Source organism: Vidua chalybeata, chromosome 8 (genome assembly GCF_026979565.1).
Source record: "Vidua chalybeata isolate OUT-0048 chromosome 8, bVidCha1 merged haplotype, whole genome shotgun sequence".
Classification (NCBI taxonomy): Eukaryota; Metazoa; Chordata; class Aves; order Passeriformes; family Viduidae; genus Vidua; species Vidua chalybeata.
The window spans coordinates 32,724,952-32,745,152 of record NC_071537.1 but is presented as its reverse complement, the minus strand read 5'-3'; the positions used below and the strand labels follow the sequence as shown (position 1 = coordinate 32,745,152).

The 20,201-nt window shown below is 46.2% G+C and overlaps 3 protein-coding genes across 6 annotated transcripts in view; 1 reads left to right on the top strand and 2 right to left on the bottom strand.

Moving 5' to 3' along the window:
* Nucleotides 1-5,602, bottom strand: part of LOC128791442 (protein ecdysoneless homolog) — a 19,407-nt gene extending 13,805 nt beyond the window's left edge. The window contains exons 1-4 of the mRNA XM_053949111.1: nt 5,392-5,602; nt 4,481-4,598; nt 4,043-4,130; nt 2,902-3,071 (exon numbers count right to left, since the gene is read on the bottom strand). Coding sequence (XP_053805086.1) covers nt 2,902-3,071; nt 4,043-4,130; nt 4,481-4,598; nt 5,392-5,587 — 572 coding nt within the window. The 5' untranslated portion in view covers nt 5,588-5,602. The remainder of the gene's footprint in view (nt 1-2,901; nt 3,072-4,042; nt 4,131-4,480; nt 4,599-5,391) is intronic.
* On the top strand, nt 5,576-16,645 carry FAM149B1 (family with sequence similarity 149 member B1). Of its 3 annotated transcripts, XM_053949112.1 has the most exons (15): nt 5,576-5,692; nt 6,313-6,417; nt 6,558-6,669; nt 7,587-7,729; nt 8,109-8,228; nt 8,773-8,943; nt 9,857-10,044; nt 10,305-10,435; nt 10,995-11,048; nt 11,458-11,570; nt 11,874-12,053; nt 12,985-13,111; nt 13,443-13,568; nt 14,070-14,151; nt 14,889-16,645. In XM_053949112.1, the coding sequence occupies exons 1-15, from the start codon at nt 5,658-5,660 to the stop codon at nt 14,960-14,962; spliced, it is 1,761 nt and encodes a 586-aa protein (XP_053805087.1). In that variant the 5' UTR covers nt 5,576-5,657; the 3' UTR covers nt 14,963-16,645. The 3 variants fall into 3 exon arrangements, with proteins under 3 accessions (XP_053805087.1, XP_053805088.1, XP_053805089.1); XM_053949113.1 differs by lacking the exon at nt 10,995-11,048 and having other exon boundaries at nt 5,577-5,692; XM_053949114.1 differs by lacking the exons at nt 5,576-5,692; nt 6,558-6,669 and having other exon boundaries at nt 6,335-6,417.
* DNAJC9 (DnaJ heat shock protein family (Hsp40) member C9) lies at nt 16,158-20,179 on the bottom strand. 2 transcript variants are annotated; one of them, XM_053949119.1, is made up of 6 exons: nt 19,354-20,179; nt 18,996-19,133; nt 18,626-18,880; nt 17,855-17,938; nt 17,286-17,430; nt 16,158-16,867 (listed from the first exon to the last, which is right to left on the bottom strand). In XM_053949119.1, exons 1-5 carry the CDS (start codon nt 19,531-19,533, stop codon nt 17,299-17,301), a joined length of 789 nt encoding a protein of 262 aa, XP_053805094.1. In that variant the 5' UTR covers nt 19,534-20,179; the 3' UTR covers nt 16,158-16,867; nt 17,286-17,298. The 2 variants fall into 2 exon arrangements, with proteins under 2 accessions (XP_053805094.1, XP_053805093.1); XM_053949118.1 differs by lacking the exon at nt 16,158-16,867 and having other exon boundaries at nt 16,949-17,430; nt 19,354-20,171.
* Between the last annotated feature and the right edge of the window lie 22 nt (nt 20,180-20,201).

Below are 20,201 nucleotides of genomic sequence, written 5' to 3'. Positions count from 1 at the left end.
TTTTACAAGCATTTGCATCATTAGGGGTGCCACAAGAAATAAAAACAGATAATGGACCAACCTACACAGGCAAAGTGCTTGACAGATTCTTAAAAAGATGGGGAGTCAAACACATTTTCGGTATTCCTCATTCTCCCACAGGTCAAGCAATCATTGAAAGAACACATCATACCCTGAAATCCCTTTTGGATAAACAGAAAAGGGGGGAGGCAGGTGCAACACCTTATATGCGGTTGAACAAAGCTCTGTATGTGTTGAATTTTTTAAATGGCTCTTTCTCAGAGCCCACTCCACCAATTATCAGGCACTTCACGAACAACACGCAAGCAAAGCTAAGGGAAAATCCTTTAGTTCTGATCCGAAACCCAGAGACAGGACAAATCGAAGGCCCATTCACATTAATCACTTGGGGCAAGGGTTTCGCTTGTGTCTCCACAGGGCGAGGGCTGAAGTGGGTGTCAGCAAGGCACGTGAAACCTTACCGGGTGCAGACGCAAGCGGACGCAGATCCAAGAAGCAAAGACACAGGCACGCAAACGAAGGCAGACAATGGCGCTGCAAACATCTCATCAGACAACGATTGACAACTCAGAGACTTGGGGTTCTTCTTGGGACTCGAGTGTCATTCGGGTGTTGCTGCACTGCAAGGTTTCTCACAGAGAGTGAGGACATGGGCATGGGGTTCAGACAGATAGTGTTCATGTGCTTCATTCTTTTGCCTGTTGCCATGAGCAATAGGGCACATTTTCCCATGAGACAACCAAAGGGAAATGTGTGGGAAACTTTGGCAAAGGCAGCAGGTCTGGACAGCATTTGTCTGACTCATTCAAGGCCAGGGAAACCATTCTCGACATGTTTGGTAGGTGTGCCGGTGAAGGAATGGCCGATCCCAAAGAACATCCCTCCAAAGGTTCTGAAATCTTTTTCGGATCCTATGAAAGGATGGCATGTCTGGACACAGTTCCTTCCTGTGGCTCATTTCGAACCCCAGGAATTGGACATCTTTGGGTCAACAAGAATGAAATTTTGCATCATATTCAACCCATCGGGAGTGACAGAGACAGATAACCACACGATAGATGTCACTCCAAACCAGCTCCTTTACAGAAATGCATCATCCTGGTGCAATTACACCAAGATGATGAGCAAACTATCCCCCCAGAATCCAGCCGTTTTACCAAAAGGAATTTTCTTGATTTGTGGGGACAGAATTTGGCCTGCTATCCCTGCAAAAATCAGGGGCGGTCCATGCAGCATTGGAGAACTCTCATTGATAACACCCAATTTGAAAATTTTGAGGGAACAGTCACACAGGAAAATAAGATCCATTGAACAATATGGCCCAAATTGTGATGATGAGGTTTATACCTGGAACAAGGCTCGGAGAATTGCAGTAGCAATTTTCTCACCCCAAGCAGCATCGGGGGTGGCCTTGACACAATTGGACCACATGGCGTGTTGGTTGAGCAAACACACTCGTGCCATTTCCTCTGCACTGAGCGACATGTTAACAGATATCAACAGTGCGAGACAAGCAACACTTCAGAACAGGGCGGCAATTGATTATTTGCTGCTATCACACGGACATGGGTGTGAAGAATTTGAGGGAATGTGCTGCATGAACTTGTCTGATCATTCGAAATCTATCCATGAAAACATAAAACAAATGCAAAATAGCATCAACAAATTGCAAAAGGTTACAGGATCATGGTAGGATGACTTCATCAACCTTTTTAGTCTCTCACCATTGTGGAGGGAGCTTTTGAAGATAGCATTTTATATTCTTACAGGGTTTCTAGTTCTCCTGCTTATTCTGCCGTGCATTTTTCTATGCACTCGGCGGGTCATGGACAAAGTGGCAAGACAGGTCTTCTTGGTGCAAACAGGAGGGGGAGATGTCGGAACCCAAGGTGTCCCTCAGACACTCTTGGATGTTCTGGGCCCAGGGCAGAAGCCTCTGAGACCCTGGCAGGCGGCCAGGGACCCCTGTGGTCTTGAGCTTGACCCATAGAACAATTTACCAACCTTGCAGGAAGAACAAGAAATCACAAAAGTTTAGATATTATAATAGAAGTAGTCACAAAGTGAAAGGTAGGATTTTTGAGTGCTGTACAGGGGGTTTTAGGCCTTGTACAGGGGGGTCTGAGTTTTGTACACGGGGGTCAGAGGTTCTAAGATGGAGGGATTTGGGCGTGCCCTGTCCTCCTTCTTTCTTCTTCCTATTCTCCATGTTCTTGGTGGTGTTGGCACTCACAGATTGGTTTAGAGTAGAAAGTCACTGTTCAACATAGGTAGTAGGCATTGGGAAAAAACTATAAACACCTAATACGTAATGTGTGATATAAAAGATGGCACCAGCCCCTCGGGGAGGGGAGACGGGGACAGCGAGAGACGGGGACAGCCAGAGACGGGGACAGACAGAGTCAGGGACAATGTCAGGGAGTCTGTGTGCCTTGAGATAATATGCAATAAACTGCCTTGAGACCGGACGACTGAAGACTACTGAGTCTTTCTTTGAAGGCACGGGTTGGAGGAGAGACTTTACCACCATCCGGAGTCACCCAAATCCGGGGAAGACTCCGGCAGTCAAGTCCTCTTTTTCCTCGTGTACAGGGCTCCTAAAAGATCATGGAACTGTCTGATTGTTCCGTGTAAGACAGATGTGAAGGAAGAGTAACTCTTGTCACTGTCAGGTGTGGAATTACAGCAGTGAACCAGTTTCAGATCCCCAGATCACAGCCTACAGGACACTGATCCCCCTCTTTCCAAGAGCGCCACAGAAAAACCTCTAGCTGCTGGTGTCTGAACAGGAACCAGCTTTATCACATCTCTTGGGGAAATGCTTAAAGCCCAGAAGCAAACCCCACTGTTGCAGAGGACCAAAACGCAGCTCCCACGTACCCTTGGATGCGTTTGTACAGCGCAGCTCTGATGGGCTCTGCAGCCAGGAACTCCTCGGAGCGGGTGGATAACAGCGCCAGCGCCTGCGGCACCGTGGGACAGGGAGCAGAGAGGTGCCAGTCCTGCTCTGACAGCGGAATGATGTGCAGCTCTCCTTTGTAAAAGAACACCTGGCAGGCAGGAATGCTCTCATCACACAGGGTAAGAGCACTCACACACACAGAGCGAGGGAAAATTTCATTTCATATACAAATGCATCTGCTTCAACACAGAGAATATACAGTACAAATAGAGAACCAATACAGGAGGCAGCACAGCTTTTTTACAAAAGTTATTTGAGATGCCAGAGACCATGAGCCAACCAGTAAAAAGCCCTGTTTTAACTGCAACAAGTTGTGTCAAATATATCTTGTTTCCTTAACAACAATAATACCAAGTTTCTCTTCAACTAGAGAAGTGCTTCAGGAGAACCAGCATAACCTAACTGCTTCAGAACATCACAGGGATTAAAAAGCATTACTTCAGGTGCTACATGCGACCTCTGCTGGTTCCTGATCCTAAGAAAAGCCCTGACTGCAATGTTCTCAACTCCCTCACTCTGTCTGTTCCCTCAAACAAAAGGACAATGTGAGCCTGGCAGTCCAGGTACACACTTGAAATCAATTTTTGGGTTGTGTTCCATCCCTTCTAAGAATCTTGGAGTAGGGGAAAAATAATGAAACAATTTTTGCTAATGAACAAGTTAATTATTTCCATTTTAATCCATTGCCAGTAGCAAACATCCATATCCAGCTGAAGGTGTCTGCTCATTATTTCACCTGTACCAGACAAAGCCTGTGTCCTTACAGAGACAGCAACACTCCAGCCCTGAGCATTCCCTCTCTGAGGGCAGCAAATCCTCTTGCCTAAACACTCCACAATATGGTAAAAAAGAAAAAAATCATCCAAGTGGTTCTAGCAGAGCTAGAAAGTTCAGGGGGACACAGGAGTGCTCCTGAAGGGAGCAACAGTAAGGGACAGACAGCACTCTGGATTTTCAGAGGCAGTCAGACCACTTGGCTAGAAGTGCAAGAGAAAACTCCAGCTGCTACATAAAAGGCCACTGTGGGCCCCTTGCCAACTGTACACAAGTTTTACTCACCCTGTTTTCACTGTTCTCAGGATTGAGCCACTTTGGGAGAAAATCAGCAGCTTCTATCAAGAGAAACTCTCCATCGTTGTCATCAATCCTGGCAAAGGAGAAATTGGTTTCTCAGCAGAAAAAGCCTTGCAGAGCACAACAACACACTTCTGAATCCATGTCTGCTGGGGATTTTGAATATTCATAGACCCATAGCAAGGCTTAGGTTAGAAGGGACCTTGAAGATCCTCTGGTTCCAGATGATCTGCCACAGGCAGATCACCTTCCACTAGCCCAGGCTGCTCCAAGCCCCATCCACCCGGCCCCTGGACACTTCAAACGTCTATGGGATGGGGAAACGCCTCCAAGGATGGGGAATGTTAAGACAGGACCTTCAGAGCATAGGCACTGCCCCTCCGCAGCCCTCACACAAAAGCACCTGAGCAGGACCCGCTTTACCTGGCTGCCAGCCCCGGGAACTCCCTGGTGATCTCCCGGAGCAGGTACACAATGAACCACTCATCCTCCACGTTATCCCCGAACACGGTGGTGCCGCCGATGTGCGCCGGGGTCTCGCCTGGACGGGGCAGAGAGAGGAGAGGCGGCTCAGCAACCCCCTGCACAGGAACAGATTGTGCACACAGGGTGCGCATCTCCCTCACTGGGGATATTCCAGACCCTGCTGACGGAATCTTGAGTCGTGTGCTCTGGCATGAGCCTGCTGCAGCGGGGAGGTGGCACCAGATGCCTCACTGGGTTAACCCATGCCGTGACCCTGAGAGTCTGTGAAGCCGCCGCGTCCCCCCTCACACGCTCCCGGTTCCCCTCACACGCCCTCCCTTCCCCCTCAGAGGCTCCCGGTTCCCGGCCGTCGGGTTCCCCTCACATGCCCGCAGTTCCCCCTCACACGGGTTCGAGCCCGCCGTATCCCCCTCACACGCCGTCGGTTCCCGGCCGCTGGACCCCCCTCAAATGATCCCGGTTCCCGGCCGCCGGTTCCCCCTCACACACTCCCGGTTCGAGCCCATCGGATCCCCCTCACACGCTCCCGGTTCGCGGCCGCCGGATACCACTCAAATGCCCGCAGTTCCCCCTCACACTCCCTCGGTTCCCCCTCACACGCTCTCGGTACCCGGCCGCCGGCTCCCCCTCGCAGTCCCTCGGTTCCCCCTCACACGCCGTAGGTTCCCGGCCGCTGGATCCCCCTCACACGCTCCCGGTTCCCGGCCGTCGTGTCCCACTCAAATGCCCGCAGTCCCCCCTCACACGCTGCCGGTTCCCGCTGCCGGTTCCCGCCGCCGGGTCCCCCTCCCAGTCCCCCCGCTCCGGGCGCTCCTCCCGCCGTGCCTCCCGGCCCGCTCCCGGCTCACCGCGGCGCGGCACGTAGCGCAGGCGGAACGGCTGCCGCTGCCACACGTAGGCGGCCAGGAGCGGGGCGAAGCGCACCAGGGCCAGCTCAGCGCAGCGCCGCAGCAGCGCCTCGCCGCCCGGGCCCGCCGCCGCCGCCGCGAACAGGCGGTAGCGCACCGCGTCCTCGGGCAGCGCCGGCCGCCGCAGCGCCTCCATCGCGCCGGGGCCGCGCTCCGCCCCCAGGGAGGAGCGGCGCGATGGCGGCGGCCGGGCGGCGGCGCTGAGGATGATATCGCGATACGCGCGGAAACCGGTGCAGGCGTGAGTGGCTGCCGCTCTCCCGGGGCCCGGCACGGCCCCGAGCCCCATCGCGGTCCCGTTCGCCCTCCCCACGGCCCCGCTCCCGGGCCTGCCGCCCGCGCTCCCCCCAGCACCAAGCAGGGCCCCGTGACGGCCCGGTCACCCCATGTTCCCGACGGGAGATGGTTCCCGGAATTCCTGAGCACCGGTCCCGAGCCGACACCGGTGTGACAGAATGCGATTAAATCCCTGTAATTGGCTTTTTTCTCCTGACCCAAGAGTTGAGTCAGTTCTGACTTACTCGTCTCGTTTACTCTTGTTCTATTTAATGTAATTCAATTTAATCAATCTACAGGGATAATGGCGTTGTCTCTGCTTTTAGGGAGCTGTAGGCCAATTCACAGCATTTTAGCTTTAAGTTGAACTGATTTTGAAGCCAAGACCTTTAACTCCATATTTATCCTAGAGTTAGTTTTGACACCTTAAACCTAGAGCTTTGGTGACAAGAATTAGCTTTGTAATAGTAACAAATGTGTGCACAATCCTTGAGAAGCAGGAAAGAAAAACCTATAAAACTTATTGGGAACTCGGTCAATGTTTATTCTTGTAAGTTATGCCAAATTCCACTGCTGTTTTTTCAGGCAAGGACTCCCAAAACATGCACTGAGGCATCACCCACCACCCGAGCCACGGGCTCAGGTGTGCTCAGCCACACCCACGGCTGAACACCTTGCCCAGACCTCCAGGTACTTGTCCTGACACATTTGATCCAGCTGTTCTGATCCAGCTGGGCACTGTTTACTGACTCACTCGATCTCTCATTGTTTATTGTGGGCTGTTTTGCTTTCTTTTTGGTTTTGTTTCTGGCTCGACGTGCGCGTTTCAGGGAGTCGGGAATCCATAAGGGATCGGATGATCATGGGGATCCACGGACTGCTAGTCAGGGTTGGGCTGACACCTCCACAGAAGACAGCTCAGTCTTTTCTTGGGGCTATGATGTGAGTAGAACATAATCATCCAAGCCAAATCGAGCACAGAAAGACACTTGAAATACTACTGCAAAGACATGTCAGAACAAAAATGACTGGATCTGTCAAAAAATCAGGGTACTGATTATAGAAAGAACATCTTTTTTACTGCTTTCCATTTTTCAGTTCAAAACACATTAGGCTTATACTATTCTGTTAATATTCTGCATTTCCAGTAAAAATGTTGGAAATGTAAATCATTTAGTGCACAATTGTATCTATAAATGCTGTTATTGTGGAATCCCAGCCATGGCTGGATGACTTTCAGATACCTGGCATGCGTTTATCGAACTTCTGCATCCTTGCATGTTTCTCAAAATATAGTAAGCTCCTAAAACATGATTTTCATTTAGAAATGTTTGATTTATTATCCTTCCACCAAAGCCCAGTGTGGTATTGCATTTTGGGAGGTGAGATGGAGCTGTTTAGATGTAAATGACCCCCAGAACTGACCCCATTTTCTATCACATGTAACAAAGGGCCTGACCATCAGGTTCAGTGTTTCCCACCAACCTGCATTGCTTTTGTGTTGCTGTTGTTTATGGACACTGGAAGCAAAAAATACTGCATTGCATTAAAATATCATTGAATTTTAGCCTTTCTGTTCTGATTCCTTTAAGTTTTGTAGCTTAATATAATAATATGGATATTTCAAAATGTTTTAATAGTTTTTTCTGCTGTGTCAATGTAAGCTTTTTATGTGGCTGCCAACCGTCTTAAGAGCAGGCTGCATCATGTCTGGGAGAAAATAATTTAAAATTAAATTTTTTTTTCTGCAGTCCTGCTAAGCTTTAAACAAATAGTTGTGTTTTCCAATTATATTTAAAAAGATCAATTTAAAAAATCCCTGCAAATGCTATTCACGAGGTATTTTCTTTCCTCTCCAGGAATTTGACAAAGCTGCCACACAACAAGTTCAGCAGATGTTTAGACAAATTGATGAGCTTCTGTATGAGCAGAAAGAGAACGTTCATGTTGAGGGACTGCGGGAAGAATGCCACCAGTGGTCCTCCAGCTTTCCTCATCTCAGGTATTTTAGTAATGGTCTGATGCTGGTACCTTCACAACAAGGCTAGGGATGCACACAGCTGCTTTTAAAACAGGGGGCAGGGTGGGTTTATGCAATTATGCAGTAGATAGAGATAAAAAGATCACTCTGATGATGTGCCTGCCTGTCATTAATAAACATTCTCTTACCCCACACGTGGTTCTTTGAGAGAGGTTTGTTGCTATCCGCGACTGACTTGGCCTTAACAGAGCAGAATTCTCTTAGAAAATTGAAAGTGTCACCAGGAAAACTGCACAGCTTCCCAGGAGAACTTTTAGGGTACACTGCTGTTCTTACACCCTTCAATAATCTTACTGCCAAGGTTTTCTGCTGTATTTCTCCTTTGCTTTTGCTGTGGCAGGGTGGTGGGGAAGCAGGTGGTGACCCCCACAGATGAAGGGTATGGATGGTACTCGAGTTCCCCCTTGGGCAGTTTGGCTCCCTCCGATGTAAGTCCACCACAGGAAAAGGATTCTGATGAGTAAGTACAAGCAGTGAGCCTGGATCATGCCAAGGTGGGAAGGCAGGTTTGTTCTTAAAGTTAGGCTGAGTTTTGAACACAGCACACTTTTTTTTTTCTTTTTCCTTTTTAACTGAATTGAGTACACTTAGAATAGCAAGAACATGTAGCTGTGCTTTTGCTGACTACAGTGAACTGGCCAGTAAATAGAAATATCTTTGCTGCTGCTGATTTCTTAAGAATATGTGTGAACTGTAGCTGGTTTTATTATTAATCATCTGTTGAATTTCCCTAGGCTTTAAAAATTACAAAGCAGTGTTAGTGCTGCTTTTATTATTTAATGTTTTAGAATGCTTTCTAATCAGCTTTGGATATTTTTTCACTGAAGTTTCAGGTTCCTTAGCAAGAATTAAAAGGTATCCAGACCAGAAGTTGTTACTGTAATGAATAATTTTTTGGCCTTACTACTGCTTGCCCTTAACAACCATGCTTGTCTCCCAGTTATTTCGAGGTGGAATAACTACTTATCTTTATTTCTGCTTTCTGAAAACTGTCACCTGTCCAGATTTAGTGTTTTGGGCAAGAAGGTGCCTCTTTTTGTTGCTCCTACTCACAAAAAGGCCAACCCTTCCAAGCCTCCGACCTTGTGTTCCTCAGAGAGCGATGAAGGGGAAGAGGAAGTCATTCTCTCCGAAGGCATAGTGGAGGAATACTTGGCATTTGACCACAGAGATGTGTAGGTATTGAAGATTAAAATAGTGTCCTGGGGTTCCTGCAGTTAAGATACAGATACCTGATGAATTTATTTATCTTTTCTCTAGAGAGCTTTCAAAGGCCTGAAGTTGCCTGGGTACTGGGAATTTTCCAAACCTATTTCCTAGGACAATTTCTTTCACTAAATTATGTTTAGGAATTTTTGGATAATTTTTCACACTGTCCATTTTTGTGCTTGGTTTGAATAATTCATTCCATCATAACTAAGAGCCTGTGTATTTAATAATAATAAGTGTTTAAACACCATTTATTTTTTACTCTATGTCAAATTCACTGCTGTTATGCAACAGCAAGAGTGCTGCTTCTATTTTGTACTGGAATGTTAGGTGGAATTGTACCTTTTTGGATTTTTTTTCAGTGGTAGTTTTAAGAACTAGAGTGGATTTTATGCTTGTCAAGAAACAATTACCACTATTTTTATCTTTTTACCCCTTTACATTATTCAGCCCTACAGTATGAACATATGGCCTGGGTAAGAACTCTGAAGGGTACTGTTAGTTCCTGACTAAACTGGTTTTAATAATTAAAGCCACTTATTTGCATGGACCATTAAATTAAAATTATTATGTTTCTTGGTTTTACCAGACTAGAGAGACATTGCTGCAGCAAAAAAATATCACCCTCTTGTCTTCAGGATTCTATCCTGTCTTTAGATATGGAGCCTAACAATGTGATGAAGTAATATCACTGTAACACCTAATTCTGATTTTTTTGACATGACTTTGATCTCATGGGTAAATTATTGTTCATGGAGTATGATTTATAATCATTCTGTATAGGGAGACCAGGGAGGGTCAGTCATTTCTCACTGAGGTCAGTGGGAAAACTAAAAGTAGATATAGTTTCTGGTGCAGGTAATACTTACATTTTTACAGGGAGGAGGAGTTGCACGAGAGGAAAATGGCACTATCCTCTGGCAGACGGAAATTGGGGTTTCCTCCTGTCTCTCCCTATTCCTGCATGAAGGATTCCGTGCTCATGTTTGTGTTTGATGATGTGTGGAGTGAAGTCCTGGTCTGCATGGAAGAATTGATCTGCAGGCACTGGGAAGGGTCAGCCTCTGGTAAGGATTCACAGTTAAGGTGAAGGCTTAAAAGGGGATTTCAGCTAGTTTTGCAAAGATGCCATGGGAGAGTGATGTATTTGGGAATGATCTCTTCCGTGGGAATAAAAAGGTTATTTTGCTAACAGTGCGAAAGATGTCTTCAAAAAACTTAGCAGAGCTTATCATCCAAGGGGACTCGCTCTAAAAAAATTTTGATTCATAGCACTGTCCATGATTAGCAATGCCAATATTGACAGGAGTTCTGTTGCTTTGCACAGATGATGAGAAAAATATCATAACAGTGGAAACACTTCGAGCAGATGCCAGAAGCCCTTTGCAGCTGGATCCTCTGCCAGCACTGTTACCTCGGGTGCCACACACTAAGATGCCCTCAGTGACACCAAATCTGGTAAGGATTTTTAGCCAGCTGTTGTTTCGTGTGGGGATGAATCACAGTGTTACCTCAGCAGACAGAGTGGTTGTGTTTAGATAAATAACTGGTTTGGACTTTGTGTGAATGCTGGCTGTCCTTTCTGACACTTTAGTTCTGTTATTCCTCAGTTGGAAGTTTTAATTCCTACTTTCCTCCTTGAAGCAGTGTTTTATATCTGTGTGTGATAACCATGTGGTGGCTGTTGATTCAGGATGTAGTTCTTTCCACAATTCAATGTTTCAATTAAAGAGTGAGATTGAGGAGTGTGTGTGTGGGATCCCATTCTCACATTAATAGTTAATTCATCCAGCAAGAAAGGAGAACTCTCTGCAGTTCTAAACCAGTTTTTTTTTTCCCTCAGACACTGAATTTAACTGTATAATCTGCTTTACATGATCTGCTTCTAGAGTGGTGAGCACCAAAGTGTTACCTGTTTATTCCATTTTAATTCAGCTCTTTCCTTATTTCTTTTTATTTCTTTCTCCCTTATTTCTTCCCCCTGCCTGTCCCTTGTGTCCTCTTACTGTGTGTGTAGTGCCCAAAACCTAGAGGTGGCCGCAAAAGCAAAAAGAGGAGAAAAACACCTCAAGTATGTATGGGATTTTCTCTGCTAATTTCTATTTGCTCTGCTTATGGTGGGTGGAATATGATTTTTCCCGGATCAGTCTGTATCTTAGAAAAGGACTTTGCAGATCTGTTCTTGACATAAAATGTCAATATATGCTGAAAATTATTTTTGTAAAGCTTCTGATTATAGTCATTGTTGGAAGATCAGCAAATGAGCTGCTCAGTATTAGGACATTTTCTAAGCACTATCATTCAAAAAAAATTAAATGCTAAGACCCCCCAGCTGGGGAAATAATATAACTGGGTATATATCTGGATGTTACGGAAGAAATTAATGACTTTTCTCCAAAGTGATATATAAAGTCTATAAATACCTGTGTATGTTTTGCTGCCAAACAGTAATTTACTTGCTTATTTTGTTTTAATTTCAGGTAAGTCTCTCTCAAGAGACATGTAGTAGTTCTCAGCGTAACCTGAATGGCTTGATGGTGATCCATGGGATCCAGTTACACCAAAGGAACCTGCCTGTAGTGGAGAAAACACTGTAAGAACTACAGATCACCTGTAGTAAATAAAGTAGAGCACTATCACAGCGAGAGGGAGTCAACCCAAAATCTTGTAAGATAAATTCCTCCACCAGAGAAAACAATTAATTATTAGTTATTTTCCTGCTTGGTTATTTATTTGTCCTCTGTAAAAACTGATATAGTTACTTTAAAAATCAACACATATAATTTCTGCCACATATTTTATGAATAAAGTCACCTGTAGGTGAGCACTTTGGTAACAGCAGTTATCATGCTGACCATCTCTCTTTTGGTCCTGTAATTTTTTTTGTTGCTGTTAGGGACCTGGATGACAAACGGCCAGGTTCGAGTTCCCTCCTCTCTACCCGGACGTGGCCAAGTCGTCCCCTGGAGCTCAGCACCTCGTCCCTGTCCCGCTGCACCAGGAGGAGGAACCCCCCCCCACGGACCCTGCAGCCCATCGGGACCCCGCGCTCCGGGGACAACGTCTGCAGACACCTGTAGGTCCCCAAAACAGCCTCTCCCTGCAGGGCACCAGGGTCAGAGCGTCCCTGGGTAGGGAGGACATGGATTATTGGGGTGAGGAGAGGAACTGCTCCTTAAAGCACAACTGCCCTGAGAAAGCTGAGTTGTTAAAACTGATGTTCAGCATGCTGCCAGCTGTGATTCAGTGAATTGCACACATTCCCATATTCAGGTAGTTTTGCACACAAGCAACAGATCACAGTCTGTCCTCTGCAAGCAAAGTGAACACCACCATCTCTTCCTTGACGTGGCTGTCTCTTTCTGCAGCCTATTTTCAAGATAAATTTTAAAATCTGCAGTTTTTGGAGGTCATACTGCATGTTGCTATCCTAGCCCAGACTGGACTATAAAGATGCTCAGATATGTTATCTAATGGACCAAAGGGCTCCTAGTGAGCTAGCCCTCAATCACATCTAGAATATCTTTATTTTGCCCAATGGCCTGACTGAATAGAGTCATTTACAGGGACCCACAGGGGGTATCAGGAAACAATGAAGGATTTGATAGACCTGTCTATTCCACGTGTTCTAAATTACTGTAGTTTACTTTTAGTTTTGCTGTTTACCTATAAATTCATCCAGTCTGTTGATTTCTTGTCACATAGTGTTGAGAGACTTATTCCTTGTCCCTTCATAACTGGTGTTTCTCCTTCCAGTATTTTGTGTTTCTGTTCCCTTTCCTCAGGCTTCAGTCAATCTAAGAAATAGTAACATCTCTGCTTTATTAAAATGTATTTTTAAATGTAAGTAGAGAGCACTAGGAAAGTCTTTTTAAAAATGCAGATTATGGTTTGAAGCTTTTCCAAGGTATTCTTACAGAAGGCCAAAGAAACTGACAACTTTACACCTTTCCACCTGCCAAACACATTAACTGTGTGGTTTTTCTGTTCTTACTGGTGCATTCCAGCCTGACTGCACAGGAACAGCTGACCTCACCCTCCCCACTGCTGCTGAACAGAAATCACCCCCTGCCACCCATTGCCACCACCACTGTGGCAGAGCGTGGGAGCATCACAGGACCCCACAGGCAAATGGTAACAGGCACAAGAATCTCATTTTATTACTGGACAATCTAAAGTTGTTATCACTGCTGGTCAAATTACCCCGGCCAAGAGTTCCAATTTATTTTTTGTTTTGTGACAGAAGGTGAAATAGATGATCAAACAGAAAAATGTTGTATCAGTTTTGATTAACAGCAATCATCCACGCTTACCTGCTTAGTTCTCACTAATGCCAATTGAATGTTTCCCTCCTAACTAGGTATAAAATAATTCACTTGGAAAATTAGCTTTAATTCCTGGGTTAATTATTTTCAGTGAACTGCTGCACTAAGAAAAAACCATAACTCTGTTACTGTCCTTGCAGAAACCTCGAGGGAACTCGAGCCGTGCTCACAGTGTCACGACACAAGACGACACTTGCCAGCAGCTCCAGGAGCAGCTGTTCTTACCTGATCCCTTCTCCAGGTCTAACACAAGCAGCACATCCTCGGTAAAGCATGGCTAATTACACCAAATCTTCCTTAATTACTGAAAAGGGTGCTTTGAGAATTAACATCAATCCATGTCCAGTCTGTTTCAGTATCAAATACTCTCAGTTTAATTAATTGAAACTCCTACTCTCCTGGTACCTTCTTGTATCTAACAACGTGTTTTTATCCAAGCTTTGAAAGCTTTTAAATAGCTGCTTGATTGGTTTCTGTGTATAATTTCAACATCTTGGACTCAGCAGTTATAAAATCTGCTTTGGAACAGCACAATATCCTGAGATGGAAAGACTGCCTCTAACTGGCCCAGTGATCATACTGAATAACTGTTAGAAAAGTGTATTTTCTACTTCTAAAGTTGATTTGTCCTTTCTTTAAAACTTTCCTTAGACCTTCACAACATCTAACTCATTACCAAAGACACATGTTTAAGTAGCTTTAAGTTGTATTATAATCTTGCTGATTTTGTTTCATGCAAACAGCAATAACTTGAGCTGTTTTTCCAGCCCCATTCCCAGCGCCGCCGTTCTTGCACTGTTACTGATTATAGTAATCAATCCTGGACAAGGAGAGGATCCACAAGTTCAGGTATGCTCATTAGTCACAGGGTTTAATAAGATCAAACAAAGGAGGCTTTTGGGACAGGGATGCATTTCCTACAGGGGGACATTCCTACAGATAATTTACACGGGGGAGGTTTTTCTAAGTTCCATCCATGTCTATAATTTGCCATTATACAGATGTTATCCTTGCTGTACTCCAGAGCATAGCTAGGTGCATTTTGTTGGGTTTTTTGTTTTGTTTTGTTGTTGTTTTTTTTGTTTGTTTGTTTGTTTTTTGTTTTTATTACCACCAAATATTTAAATCAAGTAAGGAAGCTTAATGTGATCAGCCCCAGTGCCTCTCAGCGTCGAAGCTGTCAGCTTAAACAGAAATAGTGCCTGTTAACCGCAAGTTATTAAAACTGAAGTAACTTCTTTTTAAACAAGCAGAGTGGTTCCTACTGAAATTAAATAAATATCTGCCCTCCCCCCCCCCAAAAAAATGCAAGATGAGTTTTATGACTGCTGTATCGACAAAACCAATTTAAATTAGCAGAAAAGCTTTGTAGACGTGAATACTTAGTGAAATACCAAGGAATGCAGTCACTCCCTGCAATGCAGCAACTTGGCAAGCACAAGCTCTGCCCTTTTAAATAGAGCAGTTGATAGCCATGTGTTAGAGTAAAAAGACATTTAAGTTTTAGGCTAGAGGAGGTGTATTTGATACTTAGCTGTAATTCCTTCCCAAAGTCTTGAGGCTGTCCATGATCTCTTGTTTGTCAGGTCTTCCATCACGTGGTTCTGTGAAAGCCCACGGCCGAAGTGGATCAGGCACAAAGAGTAAACAGAGGCACTGATGTGCCATGGGGAAGCATCCACCCATCCATCCCTCTCCAGAGTCATGAACCACCTGTTTCCCAGCAAGGTCAACGTTGTTTACATAGAGTTTTCAAACACCCTTCCTTACAGATAGTTATTTTTATATAAATCTAAGCAGCAGCTGCCAAAGATTAGAAGGGGTGCACTTAAACATTCCATTTTCTACCAGTAGAGAAAGTGATGCTCCAGTGGAAGGGTGAAGCCCAACTCCTAGGAAACCCAGCAAACACTCTCAGTCTGTGCTTGTGCTGTTTTCCATGAGGCTGGTGACAGGTTCATGTCCTTACAGGCAGGTACTGCAGGACCTGCTCATTTTTTCCTTTAGGAGGGTTAACCCAGCCTTCCACAGGTGCAGTGATTTACATTTTTTTAAAAAGTGTATTTATATGTTTAAATATGTTTAAAGCAATATTGTGCTAGCAAAAGCAAGCACTCAGCTTAGGCAAGTGATGAATGCTGTGGCAGCTGCAGCAGGTATGAACACAGGTGTGCAGAACCAAGGCAGCAGAGCAGGTGACCTGGCAGCTCCAAGGGCAGCACACCACTGCCTCTTCCCGAGTTATAAAACCTTTTACCTCTTCCTCAGTGACTGAAGAAGGCTGAGCAGGCAGAAAGAAACTTCTTACTGCAAGTAGTTTCAGACAGTACTCAAAATCTTCCTGGTGAGACATTTTATGGTTATTTCACAGAACAGCTCAGTGTCCCTTTGTAAAAATACCTATAGTTACACAAGATTTTTTCACTCCAAGGTACGGTTCCAGAAGCCACTGATGCATTGGAGCTTTTAGGAGCTGTGTCTGCCCTGTGTGACAGGCCTAACAGAGGCATTTGCTGGAGTTGGCCTTGTGGCTCCAGATAAGACAAATGAAACCATGAAGTACAGGCTTCTCAAAATAAGTGATTAGTTGAAGGTCTTACTCCCAAACAGTAGCTGCCAGACTGAAATATAAAAACAAGCTGAGGTAACCACTGGCTGTATTTAAACAAAGTTTGGACACTCCACAAAAACAGTTCTTCCTTTCTAGTCCAATTAAAGAGCACTGTTTTCCTGTATTTTCTTATTCTTCAAATTACAGTTCGCCTGTAATTTGTTAGTATTCTTTATGAAGTGGCTTCCCTATTTCCCCACTCCAGACCAGCTAATAATTTTTCATCCATACTGAAGCTCACAAGTCCAGTTGATCCAAACATGCTTTAATCAAAAACAAGGAACTGTGCAAACATAACTGGGTTAACATGCCTTTGCATTTCCAGAAGTTAAAAATAAAAAAGCAGCTCTGAGCTCAATCTTAAGTTTTCAGAGAGGGAAGCTGATGCTCACCAGAGGCCTCTACTCACTAAACCATTTCAAAATAGTTTCTCTTCTGGAACACTGTGCAGTGTGTCAGTTATGTCAGGCAAAGTGCAGATAAGCATCCCATTTGTATCCGTGCCATTCCTCAGGGACCAAGTGAGTTTTCTGTAGCACAAGAGTTACAAAAGCAGACAAACTTGAATAGACTTCTGTTAACAAGATGTAGTGTTTTACAGCCTAGAGGAGTCAGTGGGTTTAAAAAATGCAGTTGCCTCCTATGGCCATTTCTGTTTTTTTGTACAGATGGCTGGCACCAGGGACTGTTCCTGGACTGTTACTTATTTTGTGTAATAAAAGTAACCTTCAAGCCCTGTGTTATAAACCACAATTATATCCTCTGCTTTCTCAGAATCAGGGTTATTTTTGAGAACAGACAAGTAAAAGGGAACAAGAGGGACCATCTACTTCTGGCTTCCCCCCAGGAGCTGTTGTTGAAGCTGTCAGGGCCTTCAACTCCCAAAGCGTTCACCTCGAGACTCCTATGCCTTTGAAAAATGATCCTCCCTGGAAGTGTGCAGGATTTATTTGGCTGAAATCAGAAGAATAAACACAATTGGCTTGTTTTAAATAGCTAATTTAGAAAAAATACAGAGAACTGAGGAAGCAAAACTGAAAAAAACCACCTTCTTGTTTATTAAATCAGCAATTTTCCAAACTATAAAAACTACAGGAATATCTGAAAAAGACCTGTTGAGCTGATGTGCAAAGACCTTTAAAAATAGCAGGAGGTTTGCTACAGAAGAAATGTGTGAATAGCACACATGGATCTCAACTGTAGAGCACCCAAAGGGTTGGAGACAGTAGCACAGGAATGCCTTGTCTTCCTTGTTCAGCATGCATTCTGTGTCATGCCTCCCACTTAGAGCCAGTCAATGCACACAGTCTGAAACAGGAGCCAGAAAACACTCGAAATTCTCCCAAAGCTACGTTTTCATACAAAGTGAAACCTGGTATTTCAGTCTACGCTGTTCCTTCTGCCTTTCTTTTCTTGGCTGAGGTCTTCTTTCCTCCTTTCTTAGAACTGTTCCCATACTTTGCTTCCAGATGGGCAAAGAAGTCATCCATTTCCTTTTCTCGCTCTTTGCTTCGGCTCTGGGGAGGGGGGAAAAGAACACCAACCAAACTCAAACCTTTTGTAACTTCCCCATACAGCTTATCCTACTGAAGTCTGATAGCTACACAAACTCTTGGACTACATCAAACACGTTAAATACAAGCTACATAGTTAAATACAAGAAAGTTTAGCATCATCATTAAAACTCCCTGCCTAAAACTAGAAGTTATTGTGCAAGTACTCCAGATACTTAGCTCTTGTAAAGTTTTAAATAGACACAGGTAATAAAATCCATACTGTACTATGATTCTAATTAAATTAAAGCACATAGTTAACATTAAGGCCAGGTTTTAACCTCAGGAATTCAGAAGATATGCAAGGATCCAAAATCAAAGATGCTCAGGGAAAACACAATTATAAGCCAGTAACAAAATTATCTGCAACAAACAGAAGAAGCCTTACTTTAATCAGCGCTTGCAAGTCATTTTCTCCACTAAGGCCCAGTTCATCTTTAGTCTTTTCTGCCTCTTTAGCTTCTTTTTCTGCCTAAAAGAGCAAACAAGGTTTTTTAAAGAAGTATTTTGCATGTTATCTGACCAAGTCTTACAAGACTTACCAAATGGGTTTTTTTTTGGGCATCTGTGTATAAATAGCTGCAGGGAAATGCAAAGGGTTTCCAAGTTTGGCCACAGATAAGGAATCAGGCAAGGGAAGCCCATTCTGGTTCCACCACTTGGCAGAGCAGGAAGTTTTTCTGCTCTTTCACAGTGTTGAATGTGATGTTTGTCCCCATCCCTGTTCCCACACCCATTTATTTTTTCTCTTGGTAGATACTACAATGACTTAAAGATTACTGTGATGTGCATATAACATTCTATAAAGTGTCCATAAGCATACAGGAGTCCATTTAGGCCAGAGCAGTTTCACACCTGCCAGAAGCCAACCAAAATGTATTTTCACCACTTGTTTGTTTCTGTTAACTCCAGCAACTCACAGCTTTGTAGATAAATGCAGGGGCATGCTAAACTGTAATGTAACTGTGTATAATTAGGAAATAAAGAAGTAGAAAAGCCTTTCACAATGATTTGGGGTGGGGGGTGAGGACCACGGGTGACCAGATGCGAGCAGCAAGGTGTGTAACCCAGCAATCCTGTGACAAACATCTCAAAAGGAAAAGTGTTACTTATTTCTGCCAAGGGGAGAAGGGTATGGTAATCAACTGCTGCAACCCACCCGCCTTCTTCTGGACATCATCTTCTTCTTTGACTCCTTTACAAAAGCCTTGTAGGACGGGAGCTCCCCGGAGTCGATGGCTTGCTCGATCATTTCCCGTATCCTGGGCTCATCCGTGTAGTCCAAGCACATCACAGACCCCATGATCCGATCCATGTCACCCTTGAAATTCATGTACGCTGCCTTCACATCGGCCAGCTCTTCCTCCGAGTTTTTGTAGCTATTCTGGAAGTTTTCGATGTCTTTCACGGTGACCTGGAGCAAAGAGGTGATGCTTTGTGAGTTACGGGACTTGTTCACCAGGAGGATTTAAGAGAAAACACATCAAAACGAAAAGTTCTTCTGTCTCCCAGCCCCATCCCGCTCTCACCTTGAAGAGCAGCTGCCAATACTCCAGCCAGTCTCGCCCGTCCTGCAGCGCCTCGGCGTCCTCGTCCACCATGCCCGTCTCATCGTACGCTGCGCGCTGCTTCTCGTCGCTCAGCACGGCGTACACCTTGCCCAGGATCTGCGGGACGCAGCGGTGGCCGGGAGGTCACTCGGGGAGCGGTCACTCGGGGGTCAGCCACGGTCGGGGTTGGTCAGTGGGGTGGTCACTCGCTCGGGGTTCAGTCACTTGTGGGACAGCGGATCAGGGGGCCAGTCACTTGTGGCGTGGTGGGTCGGTCTCACTCGGGGCCGCCACCGGTCCCCTCCCTCCCTCCCTTTCTCCCTTCGTCTCTCCTCACCTGGAAGCGGCGCGTGGCCTCCTCCTTCTGCTCGGCCGGGACGCGGTCGGGGTGCAGGCGCAGCGAGGCGCGGTGGTAGCCGCGGCGGATCTCCTGCGCGGACGCGCCGCGCCGCACGCCCAGCACGCCGTACAGGTCCGCGGTGCCGAACGCGGCCTCGCACTGCTGCGGCAGCGCCATCCCGCCCCGCCGGGACCGCGACCGACGCCCCACCGTCCTTCCCGCCCCGCTCCGCGGCTGCGCCGGGCGGGAAGAGCCCGCGCGGGAAGGCTGAGGGGCGGCGCCGATGCTGAGGGAAGGCGGGGGGGCGGCTATGATGAGGGCAGGCTGAGGGGAGGTGGTGAAGGAGCCGCCATGACGAGGGAAGGCTGAGGGGCGGCGCCGATGCTGAGGGAAGGCGGGGGGCGGCTATGATGAGGGCAGGCTGAGGGGCGGTGCGGGGCCGGCTATGTTGGGGCCAGGCGGAGCTGCGGCCCCACTGAGGGGCGGTGGCCCCACCGAGCCGGGCGGCCGCCGCCTTTCCGCCCCTTGGAGAGCTTGGGATGGCAGGGAGCTCTTCGTCGGGCAGCGTCCATGGCCTGCTGGGGTTGACGGGATCGGGCCGGGAGTGAGGCCGGAGCGGGGCGCACCCCGGCCCGTCAGGGCGCGTTGCGGTGCCCTCGCTGCCGCTGAGACGCGCTGGAGCCGGCGCTGAGCGCGGCCTCCTGCCCGCGACCGCCGCGTGCGCTTTGGTCCAGTTACCGTCAGTAAAATCAATGAAAGCGATTCCTCCTCGGCTTCCCACATCCCGCCGGTGAACAGCCGGCTTTGCTGGCTTTTGGGAGTGGCTGCTATGGCCGCCCCTGGAT

Coding starts and splice junctions, on each gene's coding strand:
- DNAJC9 (XM_053949119.1), bottom strand. CDS start 19,533: ATGGCGCTGCCGCAGCAGTGCGAGGCCGCGTTCGGCACCGCGGACCTG. Junction 19,134..19,353: donor AGGCCACGCGCCGCTTCCAG/GTGAGGAGAGAC, acceptor TGCGTCCCGCAG/ATCCTGGGCAAGGTGTACGC. Junction 18,881..18,995: donor ATTGGCAGCTGCTCTTCAAG/GTGAGAGCGGGA, acceptor TCTTTGCTCCAG/GTCACCGTGAAAGACATCGA.
- FAM149B1 (XM_053949112.1), top strand. CDS start 5,658: ATGATATCGCGATACGCGCGGAAACCGGTGCAGGC. Junction 6,418..6,557: donor CACCTTGCCCAGACCTCCAG/GTACTTGTCCTG, acceptor TGCGCGTTTCAG/GGAGTCGGGAATCCATAAGG. Junction 8,229..8,772: donor CAGGAAAAGGATTCTGATGA/GTAAGTACAAGC, acceptor TCACCTGTCCAG/ATTTAGTGTTTTGGGCAAGA.